This window comes from Micromys minutus (assembly GCF_963924665.1).
Source record: "Micromys minutus genome assembly, chromosome: 11".
NCBI classification, from domain to species: Eukaryota; Metazoa; Chordata; class Mammalia; order Rodentia; family Muridae; genus Micromys; species Micromys minutus.
Window position 1 is genome coordinate 40,376,945 of NC_137980.1, and position 24,359 is coordinate 40,401,303.

The 24,359-nt window shown below is 44.2% G+C and overlaps 2 protein-coding genes across 2 annotated transcripts; one reads left to right on the forward strand and one right to left on the reverse strand.

Annotated features, from left to right (window-relative positions):
* Positions 1-2,350: 2,350 nt before the first annotated feature.
* MOCS3 (molybdenum cofactor synthesis 3) lies at positions 2,351-4,741 on the reverse strand. Its single transcript, XM_080924951.1, has one exon. It carries the CDS (start codon positions 4,594-4,596, stop codon positions 3,220-3,222), a length of 1,377 nt encoding a protein of 458 aa, XP_080781077.1. The 5' UTR covers positions 4,597-4,741; the 3' UTR covers positions 2,351-3,219.
* Positions 4,742-4,871: 130 nt separating this feature from the next.
* On the forward strand, positions 4,872-22,992 carry DPM1 (dolichyl-phosphate mannosyltransferase subunit 1, catalytic). The gene is made up of 9 exons (XM_080925675.1): positions 4,872-5,038; positions 7,668-7,767; positions 11,852-11,885; positions 14,740-14,816; positions 14,985-15,010; positions 16,460-16,555; positions 20,268-20,336; positions 21,775-21,889; positions 22,613-22,992. Exons 1-9 carry the CDS (start codon positions 4,878-4,880, stop codon positions 22,715-22,717), a joined length of 783 nt encoding a protein of 260 aa, XP_080781801.1. The 5' UTR covers positions 4,872-4,877; the 3' UTR covers positions 22,718-22,992.
* The last annotated feature ends 1,367 nt before the right edge of the window (positions 22,993-24,359 follow it).

Here is a 24,359-nt window from a genome sequence, read left to right on the forward strand (position 1 = left end):
AAGCCAACAATCATAGTAAGTTTTGGGGGTCTGATGCATCTTGGAGAAGTATGGCTTCATCTTGGGAAATGAGGTACACAGAGGAGTCTGTTAGCTGGGTATGATGATACACCCCTTTTATCCCAGCACCAGGAGGCAAAGGCAGGCAGATCTCTGCAAGTTCACAGCCAGTCTGGTCTATATATAAAATTCCATGCTAGTCAGAGCTACACAGTTGAGACACTGTCTGGACTCCCTGTGCTGCCTCCTTGGGGAAGTGACAACTTTGGGAGTGGGGATCCTGAATCCCTGGCAGTACTTTTGTGTAAGAGGGAGCTGGTGACAAGTGTGTGTAACTTGTGAAAAACTTGGGCAACTCAAAATGACTTTTTCTGTATTTCAAAACAAGGTTTCTCTGTGTAGCCCTGGTTTTGCTGGAACTTTCTGTAGACCAGGTTAGCTCCCAATTCAGAGATCCACCTGCCTCTGCCTCCCCAGTGCTAGGATTAAAGGTGTGCCCCACCACCAGCTCAAACTACCACAATTTAAAAATGGCCTCAGTGGAAGAGTGCTTGCCTTGATGCATAAAGCTCTGGATTCAATACCCAGTGTGTGGTGTGCTTTTCTGTACACTCTTCAGTGTGATGTTGGCTGGACCGTCCCAAGAATGGAAGCACATACTACAGGAGCCACCTGTCATGTGTATGCCTGTGTTCACACCAGCACTTGCCCATCCTTAAAATTATCTTCTGCTACAGACTGTCAATTGTCAATGTTCAGGTTTCAACTACAGTGAAAAGCCACCTTTTTCCTCTTTTTATTAAGGTTTTTAATTTCTTTATTTTATATGTATGTGTATAGCCTGAATATAGGTTTGTTCACCAAATTTGTACAGTGGTCATGGAAGCCCAGTAGAAAAACACTGAATCCCCTGGAACTGGAGTTACAGACAGTTGTGAGCCACCATTTGGGTGCTGGGAACCAAACCTGGGTCCTCTGAAACTGCAGCAAGCCCCTTTGCCTGCTAAGCCATCTCTCCAGACTCTGCTTTCCAGCAGTTTTTAAACCTAACCCATCTGGTATTTCTCTCCTGTTGCTGCCAGAACTTACTTGTGAATTCAGCTTGAAGTACCACAGCACAAACTTCCAGATGACCTTGTGACTGTCCTGTCCTGTTCTTTCCCCTTCAATCTGCTTGGTCTACCAGGCAGTTTCTGACACTGCTTTAATAAAAGAAACTACTTGCAACCATCAGTTCATTAAAATAGAAGGAAGTCTGACACGAAAGCACATGACTGTTACTGAATTTCAAAGCCGGCCTGGACTGCACAGAAGACCCTGCCTCAGAAGTAAATAAAGAGCTAGGAAACAAGAGCATGCAGGTAGCCCAGCACCCCTGCTCCAGAGCCCTGCTAGTCAGCCCACCATGCTGGTAAGTGCACCTGTTCAGTAAGCTGAAGTGTCTCACAGCTGAAAGTAAAATGCCTGGCCTAGCTTCTTTGAATCTCACTAAGACACAGACACAGACACACACACACATACACACACACCCCTACATATCTCAATGCTTGCAAACTGGTGACTGGCCTGCAGAGGGTTTTGTCTAGATACAAATTTTTATCCTCTCTTAAAATAGCTGCCAGAGATGCGGCTACTTGAATTACTTCCATGGACTTTGCTTCTCTTAAGAAACAGAAGCCTGGGCCTAGAGAGATGGCTTGGCACTAACTGCTCTTTCAGGGGAATCAGCTTTAATTCCCAACACCCTTTTAGCAATTGCAAACTTTGCTACCTACTGGAAGCAGGGTGGGTTGACTGCCTGTTCATCAAACTGTTTTTTAGTAAATGGAGATGAAGCCCAAGCCCTTCTGCTCCTAGGCAACTGCTCTACCACTGAACTATACTCTCAGCTCCCTTTTTACATTACATTTTAATATGGGTCTCAATTAGTTGGCTGGGCTGACCTTGGACTCACTCTGTAGCTCACACAGGCCTAAACTTGTGATCCTCCTGCCTCAGCCTCAAATAACTGGGAAGACAGACCTTCACCAATAGGCCTGGTCAAACTGTTTACTATGCAAATAAACATAAAAATATCTACATAAAAATGCTGGAATAAGTACATTGAATCAATAGGAAACACAAAGGGGTAGGAACAAAAGACTGGAACTTGGGACTAAAAGATTCCAAAGCAGGACAATGTACAGTTAAACTAATGTCATATATCATCAGCCAGAGTATAGGGCAGTGGTACCCAACCTTTCTAAAGCTTCAACCCTTTAATACAGTTCTTCATGTTATGGAGACCCCCCAACTATAAAAGTTATTTTTGGAGCTACTTTATAAGTCTAATTTTGCTACTGTTGTGAGTCATAACTTAAATATCTGTTTTTCAATTGTCTTAGGCAACCCTGTGAATGGGTTATTTGACCTCCAAGGGGTCTGGACCAAGGTTGAGAACCACTGGCAGACACTGAGGCCCAGTACAAGACAAATGCAAGCCACTCCTGAGGGAAGCTGAGGGACACAAAGCAGCTCCCTTTATTTTGCAAAACTGTCAAGGCCTCGTTCTGAATCCACAATGGGTTCTACAAAGATCCATTTCCAGACAATGGAAACGCCAATCATGTTGTGTAGTTTAAGGAGTATAGTCTATCATTTGAAGTAGAATTAAGACTCAAGTAATATTTAACTTTTTTCTTAGATTTTTAAGACTTTGTGTTTTCACTGCCATGTATGTCTGTACACCAAGACCTGGAGCTGAGGAAGGAGACAGCATGTGATCTCATAAAACTGAGTTACAGACAGTTCCGAGCCAGCACATGAGTGCTGGGAGTCAAAAGAGGATCCCCAGGGAGGGCAGCCCGTGTCAAGTCTGCTCTGCAATCTCCCAAAGAACACCTTTATTTAACAACCGGCTGAATGTAAGTGATTAATTCGGTTAGACTAAGATGGAATAAAAGCTGCATCTCAATTCCAAGTGTAAGATGAATGGTTCATGTGGGAAACAGAAATCCTGTCATATGCTATGTCACATGTTGAAGGTACTACGTGAGTGCCCAAAATACAAGGCAGCTCTCAGAGACAATGTTATCCTGTTTTCTCAACAAGCTCCTTGCAAAGAAAGAGTCCATCTATTCAGAGACAGTGAATCCAGGCTCTTCCCTACATTGTTGAAAAGGCTCGAAAAGATCCTTCAGGTATCATGACCATCATCCACTCAAATCACATGCTGTCCCCTTAGTACTGTGGAAATGTCCCATCAATTTTGGCAGCCCAGGCCATGAGTCCCCCCACAATATCCCGAACGGTTACAGAGTCTAACTCTGGCACTGTCGTTAAGGACTGCAGGACCTTCACAGCTTTCTGGGAGTCGTTGCCCAGTTTGCAAATCACATACACAGGGAGAGCAGCCTCTTCATGTGAATTTCGCTTCCCCTCATGGAGGGCAGCCCCTAAGAGTTTCAGGCTGTCTGCATCCCTGCGTTCCAACTGATTCAAAGGGATGTGGAGAGAGTGCTGCAGACGACAAATGTCCACCTCTACTTGAGGCCGGACATCCAGCAACACATGGGGCGCCCCGGAATCCAGGAGGTACTTATAGTCAGTCACAGAAATCCGCTCCTCGGGGCCTAGGAGCTTCAAGGAGCGGCACTTGTCAGTGGCCGAGGAGCCGCAGAAGGCCTCATAGTTCTGCAGGCAGGTCACGGTGGGCTGCTGACCGCACACAACACAGTCTGGCCGGCGCCGCCGCAACCGGATCCTGCGGAAATGGCCCCCGAGGCCGTCAAAGAGCAGCATGCTGCCGCTGTAGGAGGTCCCGAGGCCAGCAGCGATCTTGAGCACCTCAAGCGCCTGCACGCAGCCAAGCACACCGGGCACCACTCCGAGAACGCCACCGTCGGCGCAGTTGGTCACCGTGTCGGCCGGGGGCGGCCTCGGGAACACGCAGCGGTAGCAGGGCCCGTCGTCGTAGTGGTAGACCGTCATCTGACCCTCGAAACGCAGCGCACTGGCAGACACTAGCGGCCGGCCGGCCAGCACGCACGCATCGTTCACTAGGTAGCGCGTGGGCACGTTGTCGGAGCAGTCAGCCACCACGTCGTAGCCGCGGACCAGGTCGAGCGCCCAATCCTCGCTGAGCGCGCGCGCGTACGGCACACACTCAACCTCCGAGTTGAGGCGGCGCAGCGCCGCGGCCGCCGACCAAGCCTTGGCATGGCCGGCCTGCGCCTCCCCGTGCAGCACCTGACGGGCTAGATTGCTCGTCTCTACCACGTCGTGGTCCACCAGACCCAGCCGGCCCACGCCTGCCGCCGCCAGGTACTGAGCTAGCGGGCAGCCCAGCCCGCCGCAGCCAACCACCAGCACCGAAGCGGCTGCCAGGCGCAGCTGACCGCGCACGCCCAGCTCCGGGAGCACCAGCTGACGGCTGTAGCGTAGGATCTCGTCCCGCGACAGCGCGGTCCTGGGCGGCAGCGGCATTACCGGAACCGGACGCTCGGGCCCCGGCTCAGCCGCTAGAGATGCGGCTAGCCTCCGCTTTAGCGAAGCTAGCTCTTCCTCACGCTTGGCAATTTCATCTTGTAAAGCTGCTACGTCCTCTTGAGCAGCCATGACAGCCTCTTCCGGAAATATCTGGGAATTGACTTCCGTTTCCGGTTACCCATCTCTTAGAGACTGGAAGACTAAAAACGCTTCCTAGGGCTTGAGAGCGAAACGAACGGATGTTACCTGGGGAAGCCTTCACCATCGACTTTAAACCGTCACAAAATCTGCGTATTTCCCGGAAACCACATTGGGAGGCAGGAGAGCCAAGTCTCCCTCTTGCTCCGGGATTTGGTATGATCCGCGTCAGATGACGTAAGTCCGCTTCCGGCGCCTAGCTCAGATCCGTCATGGCTTCCACGGGGGCGAGTCGCAGTCTTGCTGCGTCTCAGCGGTCGCCGCAGGGCCGCTCCTCACGACAGGACAAGTATTCGGTGCTTTTGCCCACCTACAACGAACGGGAGAACCTGCCGCTCATCGTGTGGCTGCTGGTGAAGAGCTTCTCCGAGAGGTAGAAGGAACTTCTCGCGCGGGTGCGGGGAGCCAGCCGCGGGCTGCACGTCGGCGGTTGGGTGCGCGAGGAGACTCTCCGAGGCCTTGCCTCCGCTCCCTCCCGAGCCTGCTCGAGGCTTTCCTCAGCGGGGAAAACCGGGGCGCACAGCCCCGCGTCTGTCTCCCGGGTTCTCATTCCTGCTCAGGTCTCTAGCGAGTCCTGTGTTTATCTAACGACAGATCGCTCTGGTCTCCGTCCCCGACCTTTCTCTTGAAAGGCTAACTTCACTTTTACTTCGGGGCGAGGCTGGAAGCCTGACCTCATCCCTCTCCAGGCGGTCAGGATCTGCCGCCAGAGCCGGGAGTACGGAGCCAGCGTTCTCAACATCGCCTCGGGGCCGAGCGCTTACGTAAGCTAGTTGTTTGCGCTGTCAGAGAACTGCTGAGGAGCTGGCAGGGAGAGAGCATCTTCGAATTTGATCAGGAACCGGGTCTTGTTTGTTGTTTTGAAAATGGGCCTTTCCGCATTGCTAGGCAGAGTCCCAGCCCTTAGGAACAGGAATTTTAACAGTGGAAGTGTTACGCATTAAAAAAAGGTCTCCAAACTAAACAGTAAATAAGACGCCTCCCGATAGCAGAATGGAGTCAACTCGGCCAGATGAGTGTCATCCTGCTGTGATCATCTTGGGCGATCTTTTCCTGTCAACTTACAGAAACGTGATTTTGCTAGTTAGAGTAGGATGCCGTAGCAGTGTGCTGTTTTATTTAGACCAGTGTCAGAGAACACATTGTTTCCAGAGCTTTTTGTTTGTTCCTTGGCTTTTGCTTTTCAAATGACAGGACGCTGTGCCCTTATTTTACTTAGCAGCTAAAAAAAGTATTTGATGCCAAGCTCTGTAGTGCAAGAGATGCATTTGCAGACGAATTGTACTAAGTTTGAGGCCAGCCAGGGCTACATGAGCAGCTTCTGTCTTGGAAAAACAAAACACTTGATTCATACTTTTTATAGAAAGCACAGCCTCACCATACTGATTGGTAAAAGCCTTAGACTGCCTTGTTTGATTGGTTTAGATAAGGTCAAAATTATGTAGCCCTGACTGGCCTGGAATTCAGATCTGCCTGCCTCTGCCTCCCAAGTGCTGAGATTAAAGGCAGCCACTGCCACCCGGTTTAAGAATGCTGTTTTGGTTGCATCCAAATAAACAGTTTATATAAGGTGGCCCTGTGGTGCATATCTTTTTTTATTAGGTTTTATCTTTTTTTTTTTTTTTTTAAGATTTATTTACTTCATGTGAGTACACTGTTGCTGTCTTCAGACACACCAGAAGAGGGAATCAGAACTCATTACAGATGGTTGTGAACCACCATGTGGTTGCTGGGAATTGAACTGAGAACCTCTGGAAGAGCAGTCAGTGCTCCTAATCACTGAGCCATCTCTCCAGTCCATGTTTTATCTTTTAAATTGGGTCTTCCAGGTTTTTCCAAGCCCCAGCTTTGTATACTGGTATTTTTTGCTCTGTTTAATTTATGAGCCCAGCACCCCTACCTCTACTTTCCTGCTCCCTCTCATCCTTTATAACCAAGGCTAGTCTGGAACACCCCAGCCTCCATCCTCAGCTTTTGAAGTTCTGGGCTATCTTTTTATTGAGTGATTTGGGGGTACTGAAGGATGGAACTCTGTCAGTGAGCTGCACCCTGCAGTGAATATTCTTGAATCAAAATGGAATTACCTTTGTCAAAATCAACATAATTTGTGTTTGGCCAAATTACATACCTATCCCAGAGTTACAGGAACAGAGGGAAGCTGGTCACTGTACCTACTCTTTGTGTTGTAGGGGCAAGGTTCATGCAGGAACAGAGGCTGGCTGAGAACGTTGGGTGCCTTCCCTGTTCACTCACTGTTCACTTTAAATTGTTTAAAACAGGCTCTCAGCCAAGAGTGTCCCCTTAGGCTTGTGCATTCTTGAGCTTCTGTTATTTTAGGGGTTTCAAGCCCCCACCTACCACCCCTAGTACTGGAGTTTCAGGAATGCCTAGTCATGTCTGTTCTTTTGGTTCTTTGGGATCCAGACACACTTCCTTGTTTACACATCAGGCACTGTTACCACTAAACCAGCTCCCCAGACCCCCGTGTACCTATTGAAGAACAGGCTGGGGTTTGTTTCTTTCCTGCCAAGTTTTCTGGGGCTAACTTTTACCACTTTTAATAGTCAAACCTTTAACACTAGTTTCCTGAGTCTAGGTCTACACTAAGGCCAAGAGGAAGATGTTGCTTCCTTTTCCTTCCCCTTTACAGTCTTATGGTAAAGGAGGGACATTATGATTATGTGTGTGGAATTTTTCTGCCAGACAATTATATGGAATGGTTTTTAGAGTAGAAACTATTGTGTGAATATAATAGGAAGCAATTTTAAGAGTGAAATTAAGTCAGATAAATTTTAGGTTATTTAAATTTGCTAGTGCCATTTAAAGTATTCTTTTGCGTTTATTTTGCGATAAGATTTCTGCTATGGAAAGCTGTCTGTAAGTCACTATAGGTCTATAGAGTAGCTTTGAACATCCTAATACTCCTGGCTTCTAACTTTTGAGTTCCTTTAAAACTTAGATATTGCCACCCAACATTAATATAAACTTAAATTTTATTTTAGTGCAATCAACTATGAAATTATAATCATAGATGATGGAAGCCCAGATGGGACAAGAGAAGTTGCTGAACAACTGGAAAAGATCTATGGGCCAGACAGAATTGTAAGTCACAGATCCTTTCCTCTTCTCTGAGGGAGGAAGTTGATAAGGAGCAAAGTCTGGAAAGATAAGATGCACCAGACCCTCTTGAGATTGAAATTATATATCTTTGGTCAGTGGGCCAGTGGTAATTTTACAAAGAGTAGACTTTGGTTGACCTCTAGCTTTGTGATGGACTCTACAGATACATTTTCTTAAAATACCAAAATGTGACACTGTGTCAGCCAGTGTATTATAGAGCTAGTCAGGAAAGAGTTTTGGGGTTTCTGTTTTGCTTGCTCCCTTCTCTGGGACCTCATGTACTTTATACACAATGCCACCTGCAGCTCTGAGCTGGTAGGTAGGAAAGGTGGCTTCCTGAATCTGAAACTTGACATTCTCCCTGCACCTGGAAACCTATTGTCCTAGAAGAGTGACTTGGGACAGCTACAGAGGCAATTTTATAGTGACTTCATGAACTTGTATTATTTTTGAAGCAGAGTTGGAGCTTATTAGAGAATATTCTCAGTATAGATTTTAAGCATGAGGGTTGGAGAGGGGTATCTGGGCAGGAGGGAGCCTTTGATGCTCTGTAAAGGACCCAGCTCAGATCCCAGTACCCACACCAGGCAACTGACGGATGCCAGTAATCCCAGCACACAAGCACACCAACACAGGCAAAGAAAGAGATGTTGCCAGGAGCTGTGAGGCTCACTAGCATGAGTTGTATTTTTTGAAAATGTTTTGTGAATTCTCCTTTGGATAATTTTTTGGGACCAAAAGCACACAGTTGGATACAGATTTAACTTGGAAACACACTGGTGCTGGCCATGCAGATGTCATTTGTGTTTATTTGTTGCAGTCTTTTGTGACTTAGGATTCTTGGTTTACACATATTGCTGATGCTTTGCTGTAGGGACCTGTCCTGTGCAATGTAGATGTTTAAACATCTCTGGCCTCTATCCACAAGATGCCAGTAGCAGCCTCCCTCCCTTGGCAACCTGAAATATACCTGATATTACTACATGACCCTTTGGGGATAGATAACATTGTCCCTTCTTGGGCTGGAAAGATGGCTCAGAGGTTGAGTACTGCACATTCTTCCAGAGGTCCTGAGTTCAATTCCCAGCAGCCACATGGTGGCTCATAACCATCGGGTGCCCTCTTTTGGCCTGCAGGCACACATGCAGGTAGAACACTATATAATAATAAATCAGTCCATCAATCTTAAACAAAAAACCATTGCGTCTTCTCTAGATAGAGAACCATTAGGAAACAAGATCTAGTATTCTTACAACCTCAACAGTGGGAATCATTTTTTCCCCTGTGGCAATGGAGAATTGAACTGAGGACCATGCACATGCTAGGCAGATACTCTGCCACTGAGCTGTATCCCTAGCTCTCCTGTTATTTGAGGCAGGGTCTTGATGTTCCTAGGCATTTCCGTCTTAACACTGCATCTGCTTCTAAGAAGCTGAGATTATAAACCTGCCCTTGGGCCAGGCTTAGGACTGTTTTTCATGGGTGGTATTTCTGAGAGTTTCAAGTAGCAGATAGTGGCAAATGGGAATGGTGTAGGGAAGTTACACTACTCATGCATGGCAAATCCACCCATACTCAGAATTCTGCCTGTCTCACACAGCCAAGTGCCATGCCTGTCATATCTCACAACTTGACATTTCAGCCTAAGACAGGTTTTAATGCTGGGTTGACAACTTTGGCCTATAGTTTTTAAAGGTTCCTTAGAAGCTCCAGGCCAAGACTACTGATTCACATTGGTTATTGTCTTTGTTTTATTGCTCTAAAAAACCATGACCAAGGTAGCTCTTATAAACGCAAACATTTAATTGGGGCTGACTTGCAGGTTCAGAGGTTCAGTCCATTATCACCATGGCAGAAAGCATGGCAGCATCCAGGCAGACATGGTGCTGGTGAAGGAGCTGAGAGTTCAAAATCTTGATCCGAAAGCAGCCAGAAGACTGTTCCACACTGAGGAGAGCTTGAGCATAGAAGACCCACCTTCAGGGTGACGCACTTCGTTCCACAAGGCAACAGGTCCTAATAGTGCCACTTCCATAGGCCAAGCTTTCAGACACATGAGTCTATAGGGACCAGACCTATTCAAACCACATTGCACTCCCTGACTCTCAAAGGCTTATAGCCATAACATGATGTATATATAATGTATTTAGTCCAACTTCAGAAGTCCTCATAGTCCATCACAGTCTCAACAATGTTTTAAAAGTTCAATGTCTTTTCTGAGATTTATGCCATTACTTAACTATAACCCCTATAAAATAAAAATCAAAAAACAGATTACATACTTCCAACATATGGTACAAAATTATACATTACAGTTCCAAAATATAGGGGAAAGAGCACAGGAGATAGTGGATTAAAGCAAGATGGAAAGCCAGCTGAGCAAACTCAGCTCTGCATCTCTATGACTGATATCAAAGCTGTCTTCAGATCTCCGACTCCTTTTATCTTTGTTCATCCTGCAGCACACTTCGTTCTCTTGAGCTGGTTTCTCTCCCTATTAGCAGCTTTCCTCAGCAGGTATCCCACAGTTCTGGCATCTCAAACATCTTGAGGTCTCCAAGACAACTTCAACTTCACAGCTTTTTGTTCCAGTATCTGGAATCCATGTATCTTCTGGACCTGGGTCACTTCTCCAGCTCTGCCCTCTGCAGCATTCTAGGCTCTGGCCGACTCCACTTTACTGCTGCTGTTGCTCTTGGTGATCATCCCATGGTACTGGCGCCTCCAGTATGCTGGGTCTTCTATTGCAACTGGGCTGCATTTTCACTAATAGCCTCTCATAGGTTCTCTCCATGGTGCTAAGCCTCAGCTGCTCTCCATGACCCCTTTTCTGAGTCATGGAGAAAAGTAGAAAGAGCTGGCAGACAGATGAGCAAACAATAACCTTTTAAAAAGTGAGTGGAGTGTGTTACTGGAGCAGTAAAGCACAGGTTAGGTTGAGCTGGCAGAGGAAATGCCTGGCAACGGTGTGTGAAATTTGGGATGAAGACGAACAATACCCAATACTTTGAAAAGCCGTAGAATTGTTAGTTAAGGTTCTGTTTATCTAAAAAGGGAACAAGAAGCACTCTTTAGACCTGGAAGATGTGGCTGAGTGAAATGATGCACACTCTTTATCCCAGCATTTATAGAAGTTTCAGACACTGTGTCCAAAACAACACACACAACAAAAGTAGGGGGGATATGACAATACTATTCCATATAAGAATAAAACCAGAAGGGGAACATTTTTTGTTTTTATTTTACCTGTAGGATTAGGATTAAAGAAAATTGCTTTTCCTCTTTCAGAGGCTCTAGGTTCATTTTCTAGCACCCATATAATGGCTCGAAACCATTTCTGACTCTTGTTCTGAGGAATCCAGTGTTTTCTGGCCTCAGTGAGCATGAGACATACATGTGGTACACAGACACACATGCAGAAAAATGCTTATACTCATAAAAAGTTTAAATCTAAGTACAAAGATATTTTATGCCAGGCAGTGATGGCATAACTCTAATCCTGTTCTCAGGAGGCAGAGATGAGCAGGTCTCTGTGTTTCAAGGCCAGCCTGGTCCACAGATCGAATTCCGGGATAATCAGGGCTACACAGAGAAATCTTGTCTTCAAAATAAGCAAACAAGGTTTTGTTGACTGGTTGGTGTGATGGCTTCTGTCTTTGCTTTGTTGGTGGTACAAGTAGGCATCTTGAAGTTTATGACAGTTCCTTAGACTAGATGAGCTTGAGGTTCTGACTCTTGGCCCTGCCTCCCAATACTGTTACTGCGGGCTGTGTGCGAGTTTATATAGTGCTGAGTGGGAGAATGGGGCTTCATGTATACTAAGCCACAGCTCCAGCCCCCAAACACCAGTTTAACGTTGGACAAAACCATACTCTGCTTCAAGGTCTAATAAATTCAACTCATGTTTAAAATGAGTATACAATAAGAGTAAATAAAGATAAATAAAGTAAATAAAAGTAAATAAAGATAAATAAAGTAAATAAAAATAAAGTAAAATATAAGAGTAAAATAAAATTTAAAGTATTTTTGTCTTTTTGTGTTGACATGTTATTTCTTTTTTTTGAAGCTCCTGAGACCACGGGAGAAAAAGCTGGGCCTCGGTAAGTAGGGTCTCCTGTTACCTGCCCTCGTCATATTTGCTGCTCTGTTTTCTTACTTTGGAAAAATGCCCAAAGACAGTCAGCAGTGATGGCCTTTAATGGTCTGCTTGACGTCCTAATGGTTAAGTTGGGTTGCCTGTATCAGTCTGAACCCACTCAGCAAACCAGAAACTTCTGTGGTTCTGTCCAGATGGGAAACTTAATACAGGAATTCCTATTGGCAGGGAAATGAATCATTCAGAAGCCTGATCGGAAGCTGAGCTGCTAGCAAAGAGACTCCAGAGGAGCTGGGGTGGGATCAGGAGGAAACTGGTTGTGTTAAGGGAGCAGAATGTTAGGGGGTGGAAGGTAGCTGAGGTGCTGCTGCTGCATGCTGTGCTGGACGCTTACTTGGATGCTCTTGGCTTCCCTTGGCATCGTCACTTGTGCCTCTAACAGCTGCCTGGACACAAGCGACAAAAGAGCCTGAGACATGGGCTTTCTCATAGCATAGCCTAGAGAAAGGAAGGTACAGGAGAATTTGTGAAATCTTTAAATGGTGAGTCTAAAAGGTAGTTGTTTCTAAGAATGAAAAACTTTTCATCTTAAATAGAACATTCTAGAGCAGTGGTTTTCAACTTTGCTAATGCTGTTATCCTTCAATACAATTCCTGACATTGTGGTGACCACCAACTATAAAATTATTTGCCTTGCTACTTCATAACTATAATTTTGCTACTGTTAGGAGTCATACTGTAGATATCTAAAATGCGGGGTCTCTGACAATATGACTGCTGTAAAAGGGTCAATTGACTCCCAAACACATCAAGACTCACAGGTTGAGAACTGCTGCTGTAGAGTATTTTGAATGAGTCCAGTGAGTCTGAGATAAGTCTTGAAATGCCTTCAGCTCATAATTCTTAACAAATGATAGCTGCTATCCTGAGAGGGGAGATGGCTCAGCAGTTAAATCACTTGCTCTTGCACAAGGACCAGTGGTCAGATCTCCAAAACAACCTGGTGTATGTTATAACTCTCCTGAAATTCTAGCCCCAAGGGAAGAGTGAGGACACTATATCAGTGAGTTCTAAGCTTGGTTCAGAGACCCTGCCATAATAAACAAGGAGAAAAGGATCAGGCATGGCTTCTAGCATCAGCTCTACATACTCACACCTCCATGCCTCATACCCACATAGGGAAAACATGCATGCACACATGCATGTGTACTTTGAAGACACATGGAAAAGGCTGCTATAACTGACCTGTAGTAAGTGTCCACACTGTGATAGCAGCTTCTATGTACAATGTGCAAGGACCAATCAGGAGACTTGGTATTTCTGCCACCTCAAACATGCCACTTCTCAGTGGTAGGAACATTGAAAAGCTTCCTGTAGCCAGGTCTAAGGGTGAATGCCTTTAATCTTAACGCTCAAGAGGTAAAGGCAGGTTGATCTCTATGTGTTTGAGGCCAGCCTGGTTGACATAACAAATTCCTGGCTAACCAGAACTATAGTGAGATCCAATTTAAAAAAAAAAAAAAAAAAAAAAAAAAAAAGGCCAAAAATCTCTTATTTTGAAATGCTCAGCTGGTGCCAGCCACTGCAACCTGACTGCTGTAGATTATGGTGGGACTAGGGATAGAAAGAGCAGAGATGGTCTTGATTAGTTATCAGTCCTCCCAACAGGTAACTCATAATCTATCCCTGAATGGGAGATTTTGTGCATACAGACATCAGAATACTTGGCCACATCATTCTAGTAGGGCCTAATTAATGTACCAGGCAATTTGCAGTTGGCCTTCAGGCAGCTTCTGGGAACCTAACTTGAAGGGCAAGGAAGAGCAGGAGAGAAAATGATTGAGAAATGGACCTAGGTCAGAAGGTCATGCCTAGAACACCATGAAGGTGGAGTGGAGTTTAAATGAGAAGATGGTTGGGATCTAAAGCTAGTATGCCTGTAGTCACAGTGTGACTCTCAGGCAGAGACAGGAGCTCAGACTGCTTGGGAATGGGTAACACATCTGCTGCCATTTCCTTAGTAGTAGCCTGTGAGAGAGCCTGGAGTCTGGGTAAATTTGAGATCCCTGAAATAGATGAGTGAAGAGGGCAGTGGCTAGGAAGCTGATGTGTAAATGTGGAGCTCTGAGAAACCTGGCCTCTGTCTCAGGAAGACACTAAAGCACCGGCAAGAAGGTTTACTGTTTCTGTTGGGGGAACTAAGGAGCATAAGCATATAGTGATTTTTATATAATCTGATATTTTGGAAGCTTGACGTGATGGCCCTTAGCAGCTGGAGTATGAGGCAGAAGAATCTTCATGGGTTTGAGGTCAGCCTGGGCTATAGAGTGAAATCTTGTCTTAGCACCTCCACCCCCTCTTCCCAGGGAAAAAAAAAAAACTGAGGCTTTGTTTTTGGTTTTGTTTTGTTTTGTTTTTAATTAAATTAGCATCAAAATGTAAGGTGGATGGCCAGCTAGCTACCTTCTAACTGTGTAATACTGTGAGCTGTGCACTGGATGTGGAGAGACAGCAGTGGGCTAGGGTCACTCAGAGAGCAAGTGTATGTTTTCAGGATGCTGAGTGATCTCTTCCTGCTTAACTTAGACTCACATTCTGGGTGGGCTTCTGTTGCTTGTGTTTTTCAAACTTCATAGTTTTGAGTGTTTTGCTTCTAAATATGTCTGTGTAATGTGTATATGAATTATCTGCAGAATCCAGAACAGGGCAGCTGGAGTTAAAGTGGTTGTGAGCTGGCATGTCAGTGCTGGAAATAGAGGTTGGGTCTCGGGAAGTGCCAGTGCTCTTAAATGATGAGCCATCTCTCCAGCTCCTTCTGGTAATTTTTACTAATGAGTATAAATACTTTTGATTTTTAGGAACTGCCTATATTCATGGAATAAAACATGCCACCGGGAACTATGTCATCATTATGGATGCTGACCTTTCACACCATGTGAGTGTTCTATTCTGTGTTGGGATGGCTTTACTATGTAATCTAGCCTTTTGAATGTGAAGATTACGTGAGATGCGCCACCAAACCTAACACACATTTGTTCATTAGGTGTTTATGGTAAACTTGTCATATGTTCCTGACTTACTGTTTATTCTTTCCAAATTTCAGCCCAAATTTATTCCTGAATTTATCAGGTAGGTACAATTTTTAGTATTTCTAATATTAATTGAGATAATTTAAAATATGCATGCTACTTGAACTTTTCTGTCAAACTAGCTAATGTAGAGACTTGAGACTTATAAACATGGGTCTTTGACTAATGACTTCTTTCAAGAACCCGCAGTAGATGGTTCTGTTTTCTTTCAGAACATGAAGAAAATAAAGCCCTTGTTGTTTAGCATTGTGCTTCACTTGTTAAAGTCAAGGCTATAGACCGTAGTAGGGTTTGGTCCAGGAGTGCCAGGATTCTAGACATCATAAAACTCTACAGTGGAATCCCTCACTACCTTGTCAGGCAGCAGCCAATGCTTAAAAGAGGAAGTGAGCCAGGTGGTGGCTGCACAAGCCTTTAGTCCCAGCACTTGGGAGGCAGAGGCAGGTAGATCTCTTGAGTTTGAGGCCAACCTGGTCTACAGAGTCAGTTCCAGAACAGGCAGGTTATGAGAGCCAGAGAAACCCTGTCGCGAAAAGTAAACAATAACAAAAAATGGACTTCTTAAGCATAGTGACACCCTCCTTTAAATCCCAGCACTAAGGAAGCAGAGGCAAACTGATCTTTCAGTTCAGGGCCAGTCTAGTCTATGTAGAATGTTTCAGGACACACAGAGCTACATAGGCCTTATCTCAAAGGGAGGGGTACTGGGTACAGGCAACATGTGTAATTCCAACATTGCTGAAGCAGAGGCAGGAAGAGCGTTAGAAATGCAAGGCCAGTCAAGCATTTAGTGAAACCGTGTTTTTTGTTGTTACTAGTGTTGATGTTTATCCCAATTTAAGAATAGAAAAGGTTTCTTTTGACTTATGGGGGTTCTAAGTTTATAAATACAACACAGCTCTTACAGGAAGATACCTGGTTGTTTTCTGGAAGAAACAGCAGTCTGGAGGTGCCCAGCCTTTTCTGCAGAAGGAGCCTGGACAGTGGAGGGGGAGGTTGAGGTTAGCATGTGGTAAAGTCAGCAGATAGAATCCTGGGTTCATGCTTCACTATAAGAAAAGTAATGGGACTGGAGAGGTAGCTCAGTGGTTAAGAGCACTGACTGCTCTTCCTGAAGAACGGTGTTCAATTCCCAGCAACCATGTGGTATCTCACTCAGGTAACTCCAGGTCCAGCAGTTTCCAGCACCTTCTTCTGGCCTTCAAGGCTACTGCCTACACATGGCGTGCTAACATGCATGTAAGCAGAACACCCACGCACATCAATTTATTTTTTACAATGTTAATTAAAACACAAGATCCATGTCAGGATCCATTGAAAGACTCATTTGGACAGTCAGGTCATCTGGCTTCATGCTTTACCTCTGCCTCTCTTAAACTTGATTTCCTGGTTTATGAAGACACCTGTTCAAAGCCTAAGAGTTTGTTCTAATTTAGCTTGTATAGGTTTTTTCTTTCTTTCTTTCTTTCTTTTTTTTCTTTCTTTACAGGAAACAAAAGGAAGGTAACTTTGATATTGTCTCTGGAACTCGCTACAAAGGGAATGGGGGTGTTTATGGATGGGATTTGAAAAGAAAGATAATCAGGTATGTGTACATGTTTATATAACTCGGTTTGGGAATAATCATTTGAAGTAGACAGAGCTTGGTTAGAAGTAAGCTTCTCATTATTGTGATAACTTTGTGTTTACTGTTGAAAGCTTTACTCTACTCATCTTAAAAACCAGCAGTCTAGATTTCTGATACTGTCTGGCAAGTTGGGTAGGATTCCATGGACTGACTGGTAGCTGCTCCTCTGCCTTCACCTGGAGCTGGCATTGCTTCTGCAGCTACTGGCCATGCTAGCAGGTCACACAGTAACTAGCAGTTATTGCTGGCAGTCAGCTGGGCATCTCAGTTCTGATGGCTTCCCCACACAGGTAGATTGGTGTGTGTGTGTGTGTGTGTGTGTGTGTGTGTGTGTGTGTGTGTGTGTGTGTTAGATAGACGGAGGAGAATGGGTGAATGTACACACCTCAGTGTTGTTAGGTACTATTCCTCAGGCACTATCCACTTATATTTTGATGTAGGGTTTCTAATTGGCTTGGATGTTGCTGGTTAGACTAGTCTGGCTGGCCATCCCAGCACACCTTCATGCCTGGCTTTTCAGTGAGGATTCTGAGGATCCCATTCTTGTCTTCATGCATTCAAAGTAAGCACTTTACTGTCTGAGCTATTTCCCCAACCTCTTTACATGGCTTCTTTGGAGAAACAAAGATAGAAACCACGGTCTGTCATATGTAGACCACTAAGGCTTCCACAAAATCAGGGTTTCCCATGAACAAATAGTAAGGGAATAGTCTGGCACTTGGTGTAAAGACCCATAAGGAACTGGGATCCAGTCTATCCCATGCAGTATCACAGTGATGGGAAGGAGGAGTCAGCACCAGTGATGTCTCTGTCCTTGCCTCATCCAGTCGCAGATTAAGCTTACCTCAATTATGGCATCTTGGGATAGCTACTTAAAACATTCAGTTCTCTGTGAAACAGAGATTGGATGAATAGTGGTTTTCAGTCTCTCCTAAGGAGAGGGCACACTGTGATACCTGCCCTTCTTATACTCGTTGCTGACCGTGTGACTGAGATTCTCCAGAGGTTGGAGGCAGGCTCAGCTGGAACTGAAAACAAATTAACCTCCAAAGACATTTTGAACTTGGTCACTCATTCACCTGTGTGTTAAAAGTAGAAAGTCCAAATCATGGGGACATTCTTCCTTTTAGTTGTGGCATTTAGTTGTATTTAGTTTTTTCTGATGAGAATAGTTATAGTTACTGTCTGCATTTTGTAGGCTTCAGGTCTCAGTGTAGCCCACAACTAGAATTCAAACCCACAGCTGGTGACTCTTAACACATTTTAATCAAAATACTTTAATTCAAGGGCAGGTTGAACCACATAAGGAGTCCACACCATCCATCCAGTTAAAAAAATTCATCCTCACCAGGCAATGTAGCACATGCCTATTGGCCCTCATATTCAAGAAGCTAAAGCAGGAGAATGACTTAAATACAGGCTTTTGGGACCAACATAGCAGGATTCCATCTTAAATAAATGAAATAATGTGAAACAAAATGCAATAGTAATTTGGGGGGTTTTGTTAAAGGAGCCATGAACACCAGATCTGCTTGGGAAACTGCTGTCAAGGAAACATTTTTCTCACTTTTCCCGTTGTAGCTCCTAAGCCCAGCTATCTGGTCTGACTCCTGTGTCCAAAACTTTTCTCAGGGTCTATGCTTGCATTTCTGCCAATACATTGGACACCAAATGTAAATGTATTAGGGGGTCACCTGCACCCCCTTTACTCCCAAATAGCTCCAGGGTGCTGTTAACTCCCACTCTAGCCTGTTTTAACTCCTGAATGAGCAAACACAGAGACCTGGTGTTTTTATTAACATGCACTATGCTGGGCAGGTTCTGAGCTATTCTGTCCCCCTAAGGCTGCCTACTTCCCAACCAGGCGTCCTTTACCTTCAGTCTTTGCTCTGGCTTGCTCTGCTCCATGTGTGTTCTCATGGCTACTCTCATGGCAACCTCATGGTCTCTTCATGACTACTCTTTCTCTCCCCCACTTTCCCTGATTACTTTGTGACACCCTCACTGGGCTTGGATGTTCCACCTTCTCTGTCCTCTCCTGCCCAGCCATAGGCTGATCAGCTCTTTTTTAACCAATCAGAGATGATGGGGAACAATTACATAACTTTGAGACCAGAGATACTTACTTGACCATGCTAAGATCTGGACAGCAAACAGATACCTGGGCATAGAAATCAGAATCTGAATACATGGTGTGTATTCCCCAACAACAAAATATGAACATTGTTTTGGGGCTGGGGATGACTACCTAATACATAGGAAGTCTTGGGTGCTGTTCTTAGCACATATGCACCAACTAGATATAGTAACCTACTACTATAATCTAGCACTGTGGAGGTATGGTCAGGGCTATCTTGGGATGATTAAGACCTTTTTTGGAACAAACTCAAGCCAAAAATGATCTTCTGCACTTTCGTCTTTGTTACTATCGTAATTGCTCTGAAGACACACCAGGACCTCAGCAAATTATAAAAGAAAGCATGTAACTGGGGGCCAGCTGCCCTCTTCAAAGGGTTAATCCATGATTGGCAGGAAGCATAGAAACAGAAATGCAAGTAGGCATAGTGCTGGGACACACTAGCTACAAGCTTTCATCGTGATCAAGTTGGAGGAAGAAAGAGCAAGACTGGGCCTGGCATGAGCAAATGATCTTTGTTAAGAAAGCCTTCATTTTGGATTCTGGAGAATAGCTACCGTTTTCCTTCAGGCTCTTGATGCCCTTTCAAATGTTAATATAGCGGTCACTTAATAGTTGTGACTGACAATTGTATTGGATTCTGTTAATCTAGAGTCATTGTTATGGACTGAATGTTTGTGTTTCACTAATGCCTATGTTAAATGAGATCCTCAGGTGTTGTGGAGTCTTGGTCTTTGGGAGGTGGATAGTTTGGAGGGGTAAGCCCTTTGATAGGATTAGCATCCTTTTAAGAGATTTGAGAGTCACCACCCCACCCCCATTCTCTCTTGCCCTGAACCTTCTTTTGAACTTCCCATTCTCTAAAACTAGGAGAACACCTTTCCTGTTAACACCAATGCAATGGTGTTCTGTTACAGTAGCCAAGCTGGCTCAGTCATCAACCACCACCTGAGGCACTCCAGTGCTTTCTTCCTGTTTTTCATCAGACCTCTGCTTCCCTGACTGGCCAGGTGTTTGTAATCCCGCCACAGTAGACTTGGACCAGCATGCTAGGTGTGAAGTCCGTCTCTGTTTGCTGGAGTCTGAAAAAGAATTTTTTTATGGAATTCCTGTTCTTTCTACCAAACCATTTCTAAGTTTAAATGGCTGGTTTTTCTTAGCGAGAGTTGGGTTTGAGTGTGGGAATGTGTGTGGCTATCTCATCTAGCCTGATCAATCAGTCAAGCCCAGTCCACACAGTGCTGGTGGTGGAGCCCAGGCCTTTCATTCTGGGTAAATACTCTACTAAATGTGCCCCTCTCTCAGACGTACTACGGTTACTTTCAGGTCTCTTCTCTATTTTACTTGCAAAGGGTTTAAAAAAAAAGCCAGATCTCATTTCACTGACTCTGTTCTTAGAGATTGAACATTTTGTGTGTATGAAATTGGTATCTTATTTATTAATAATTAATATTTAATAGTCTGCTCTTAGGTGTGCTTCTCTTGTTTTTCAAATATATTTATTTAATAAAGAAAATCTGGTTAATTTGGCAGCCGTGGGGCCAACTTTATAACTCAGATTTTGCTGAGACCGGGAGCGTCGGACTTAACAGGAAGCTTCAGGTACAGTGTTTCTTTCTTACCTCTGCAGCCTTTTCCTGGAGGCTTTGCGTCAAGAGGTTGTTGAGAGCTGCTTTCTCAGCAGGGCATGTTAATCCCAGCATGCAGGAGGCTGAGACAAGAGGATCTCAAATTTGAGGCCAGCCTGATGTACATAGCACATAGCAGCACAAGCCGAGCTGCATGGAGACAGACACCCCACCCCAATAAAGAGCTGCTTTCCTTTCACAACCACTTAATCACACATCCCCACTAATGGTCAGCAGGCTGACGCTCCCAAGAACCTATTACAGGTGTGTGTTAGACTCCTACTTTCCAGGTCGAATATAGGACTTAGGCATGCTTGTTTACCCCCGTGCTGGGCTTGGTTACCCATTAGGAACATGGCTGCTACTGGTGCACTCTGAAGAACAGCACGTGCATATCCCAGCCACAGCAGAAAAACCCTAGAGCCTTACTGTTCTCTGTATAGATGAGTCTGTGCCGTCAGTCTCATCCACACATGAACGCTAAACATTACAGGAACCTCAGGAAGACTGCAGAAAGAACCAAGATCTGACAGCTCCTTCGGTATAGTAGGTCCATCCATTGGCCTTCAGAATGTAGCTATGCCAAATTCTCATTTCTAGCTTGTAAATATGTATATACATGATAAGGAAGATGGTACAGTAGGTAAAGATGTGTGTCAGAAAAGCCTGACAGCACACACTAGAGAGACAGACAGACACAGACCAATAAACTTTTAAAAAGAAATTATAACTTCCCTACCTGTTTTAAATAAATTAAAACCCCGTCTAATGATACCTCCTGCTGTTTGGATTTTCTGAACCAAAGGATTGGGTTCCCCACAAGCCTGCCCTGTCTTACTTTATAGATTAAGTACTTGATAAGGTAGACTTGCCTACCACAAGTGCCTGTGACCTCCATTGTCCAGAGCAGGCTGATGGATTGCCTGCCAACTGTGGTGCCTAGTTCTGGTCTCACTGAGCTCATCTGTAGTTTTGACAGCTATTCCTCAAATGACCTGACTGCCCTCCGGACCTTAGCCCATGTTGGCGAGCAGACACGGGTTTGCTGCTGGACTGCTCGTTACCCTGGCACATGTCATCTTTCATCTGCCACCCTGCCGTTCCAGTATGTCCAATTCAAAGACCAATCCAAACCCAAAAGAACAGGTGCTTGTGTATCCGGTATCTAACTGACCAGATGTTCATAACTTGTGATAAGATATATCTCAAGAAATACTAATAGTATTTTCAAAACTATTCCAAGCTCCTACCATATACTTCATGGCCAAGAGAGAGGATCACAGGCTCTGAGAACTTGTCTGTACACCAGTGACTACTGAGAGTATTATAGACACCAGTGAGTTCTGAAAGGTCAGGGTATGTGTAGATAAGCACGTGTCCAGATGTTCATAAATACCCTGAATTTTTTACAGGTTGTACCGAAAAGAAGTTCTACAGAAATTAATAGAAAAATGTGTGTCCAAAGGCTATGTTTTTCAGATGGAAATGATTGTTCGAGCAAGACAGATGAATTACACCATTGGTGAGGTGAGTGATTGTTAAGTCCTTGTCCTCCCCAGAAAAGGAAAAGGTTTACAAAAGCATGTGTTCCTAACAATGTCTTGGACTTGCAGTTCCTTGGAAGGTGAACATTCAGATCAGTATATTTGACCTGCTGTGATTTACACTTACACTGAAGGTGTGTTTCCTTCTAAATAATGGCTTGTCTGCATGTCAAACTTCTTTCTTCTGACTAGTACTTGGCTGCTTTTCTTAGTAAGTGTTCAGGGGTTAGAGAACACGGAGGCAGGTTTTGTCTCTCAGGCTGGGTGGTGAGTTTATTAAGAGATGATCCCACATCTAATACCAAATGCTTATTCAAAGCAAAAAAAATACTACCCTTCCAGAATGCCTCACGTCTTGTGAACATTAGAAGGGTTGTAATTTAACTCCTCCGTGACATTAAAGGTAACGGTCTGAAGGGAGAAAAAATTGACAAAGCATCTCACTGGAAACACACCTGAAATTTCATGCACTGACTGTTCAGCTCAGTGTTTCTCAGACAGCTGTGGGGCTTGACCCAGATGACTCACTTTAGATAATAAGTGTGTCAGGGACAGTTACCTTAAGAACCATGGTTGACAATGAACATATATCCTGTGCTGCCGGTTAAGGCTTTGCTCTTGTGTTGAGAACGCCAAAGGTAGCCTAAGCTCGCTACCCTTGTTGGTTGAAGACTGACTTTGATGTATTATGTGTTTTTTAAACCAGGTTCCAATTTCATTTGTGGATCGAGTTTATGGTGAATCCAAGTTGGGAGGAAATGAAATAGTCTCGTTCCTAAAAGGGTTATTGACTCTCTTTGCTACTACATAAAAGAAATTACTCATTTATGCTTCCCGTGTTCATTTCAATTAAAACTAAGAGAAGCCCAGGTCATGATTTTTATCAATGTTCTCTTAACACATGAGCCAAAGGTAAGATGCATTTAATATGGATCTTTTCTCTGGAGAAACTCCATTTTATATTTCAAATTAAAATTTAAAGCTCTTGGTTTAGTGAGCAATGCCCTTAGTTTTCATGTACATTATACTGTATTAATAACTATAAATAAATGTATATAGGTTTTTGCATAAAATGTTGCTGCTTTGATTTAGATAATGTTTGTGCAGTTTCTTATGAGAATGAATATGGGATACTTCATAAAACTAGATTGTTAGTTCTTTATACCTAAATGTTAGAAAGAGAAGCTTAATTATATTTACAAAATTCAATTAATGTATGAACTAGAAAAGAAATCTCTGACCTTAAAGTCCATCTCAGATTTCTGACCCTAGATGAAACAGTACTCCCTGCATGCAGACTTAGCATTAGCCTGATGAGGATGCTCATCTGATGAAAGCAGACTCGTGCAGAGTGTGCAGTGGGGGTTGGGAGACAGGATGGCTGAGGAGACAGGTCGCTGTGCTCCTTATTTTCTTTTTGAGCATTAACTTCTATTGGGAAGGAAAGTATTTTGTTTTATCTCAAAATATGTTTTTACATTATTTCAATACCTTAACAAAACTTGTCACCATGACAGAAAAATATCTGTACTATTTTTCTTCAGAAAAATGTTCTGCTTGTTAAAATGAAGGATAAGTTCCTCCATGCAGCCAGGGCAGTAGATACTTCATTTATCAAGTCAGTGGATTTCTATCTGTAACATAGCTTTCAGGTGATGTAGTGTGTTTCAGGGTCTCTCTTTGTGACAGCCCTGGCTATCCTGGAACTGTCTGCCTTTGTAGACCAAACTGGCCTCAAACTCAAAGATCCATCTGCCTCTGTCTCCCAAGTCATGGTTTAGGTTTTGAGTGAGTACATGAGGTCTGGTTGCCTGTCGTTGCAAGAAAAAAGAAGAGACACATGTCTCTTAGTTATTGCAGTGAATTTATTCCTTTCAGTGAACAGTGGGTGTCATATAGCCCAAGCTGACTTTAACTCACTCTGTGGTCAAAGCGAGTCTTGAATTGCTGATCCTGTTTGCTTCACCTCTCACACACCTCCAACCTGTACACTTGCTTTCCCACCTTACTTGGGCTGCTAAGAAATTGAAAATCTTAAATGTTTGCTTCCATCTTTCTGGAAGAAGAATAAACATTAGATAAAGCCTTCACTTGATTTTGAGCATAAAAGCTTGCCAGGTGGTCCCATGGGGAGGTGACTTCTTCATCCGTAGTAACTAGAATAGTTATTGGTGTTCAATTTAATTTTGTTTTAAGTGCTGAGGAATCTTGAAACAAGGCATTAGGTTTTCAGTGTTAAGCACATGGGACAGAAGTTAAGCAGCCAAAGTTACTGTAGCTACAGCATCACTGGTGGCTTCATGCCTCACTGGAGCAGAGAACGTTGGTCTTTTTCATCTTGTCAGTACTTAGCCCGTGTGCAGTTGCTCACTGGGTGCATTTGAGCAGTGAACACCAGCATTCAGAAGCCATTTAGAGAAGGCTGACAAATTTTTAAGCTGGTTTTTTGTTTG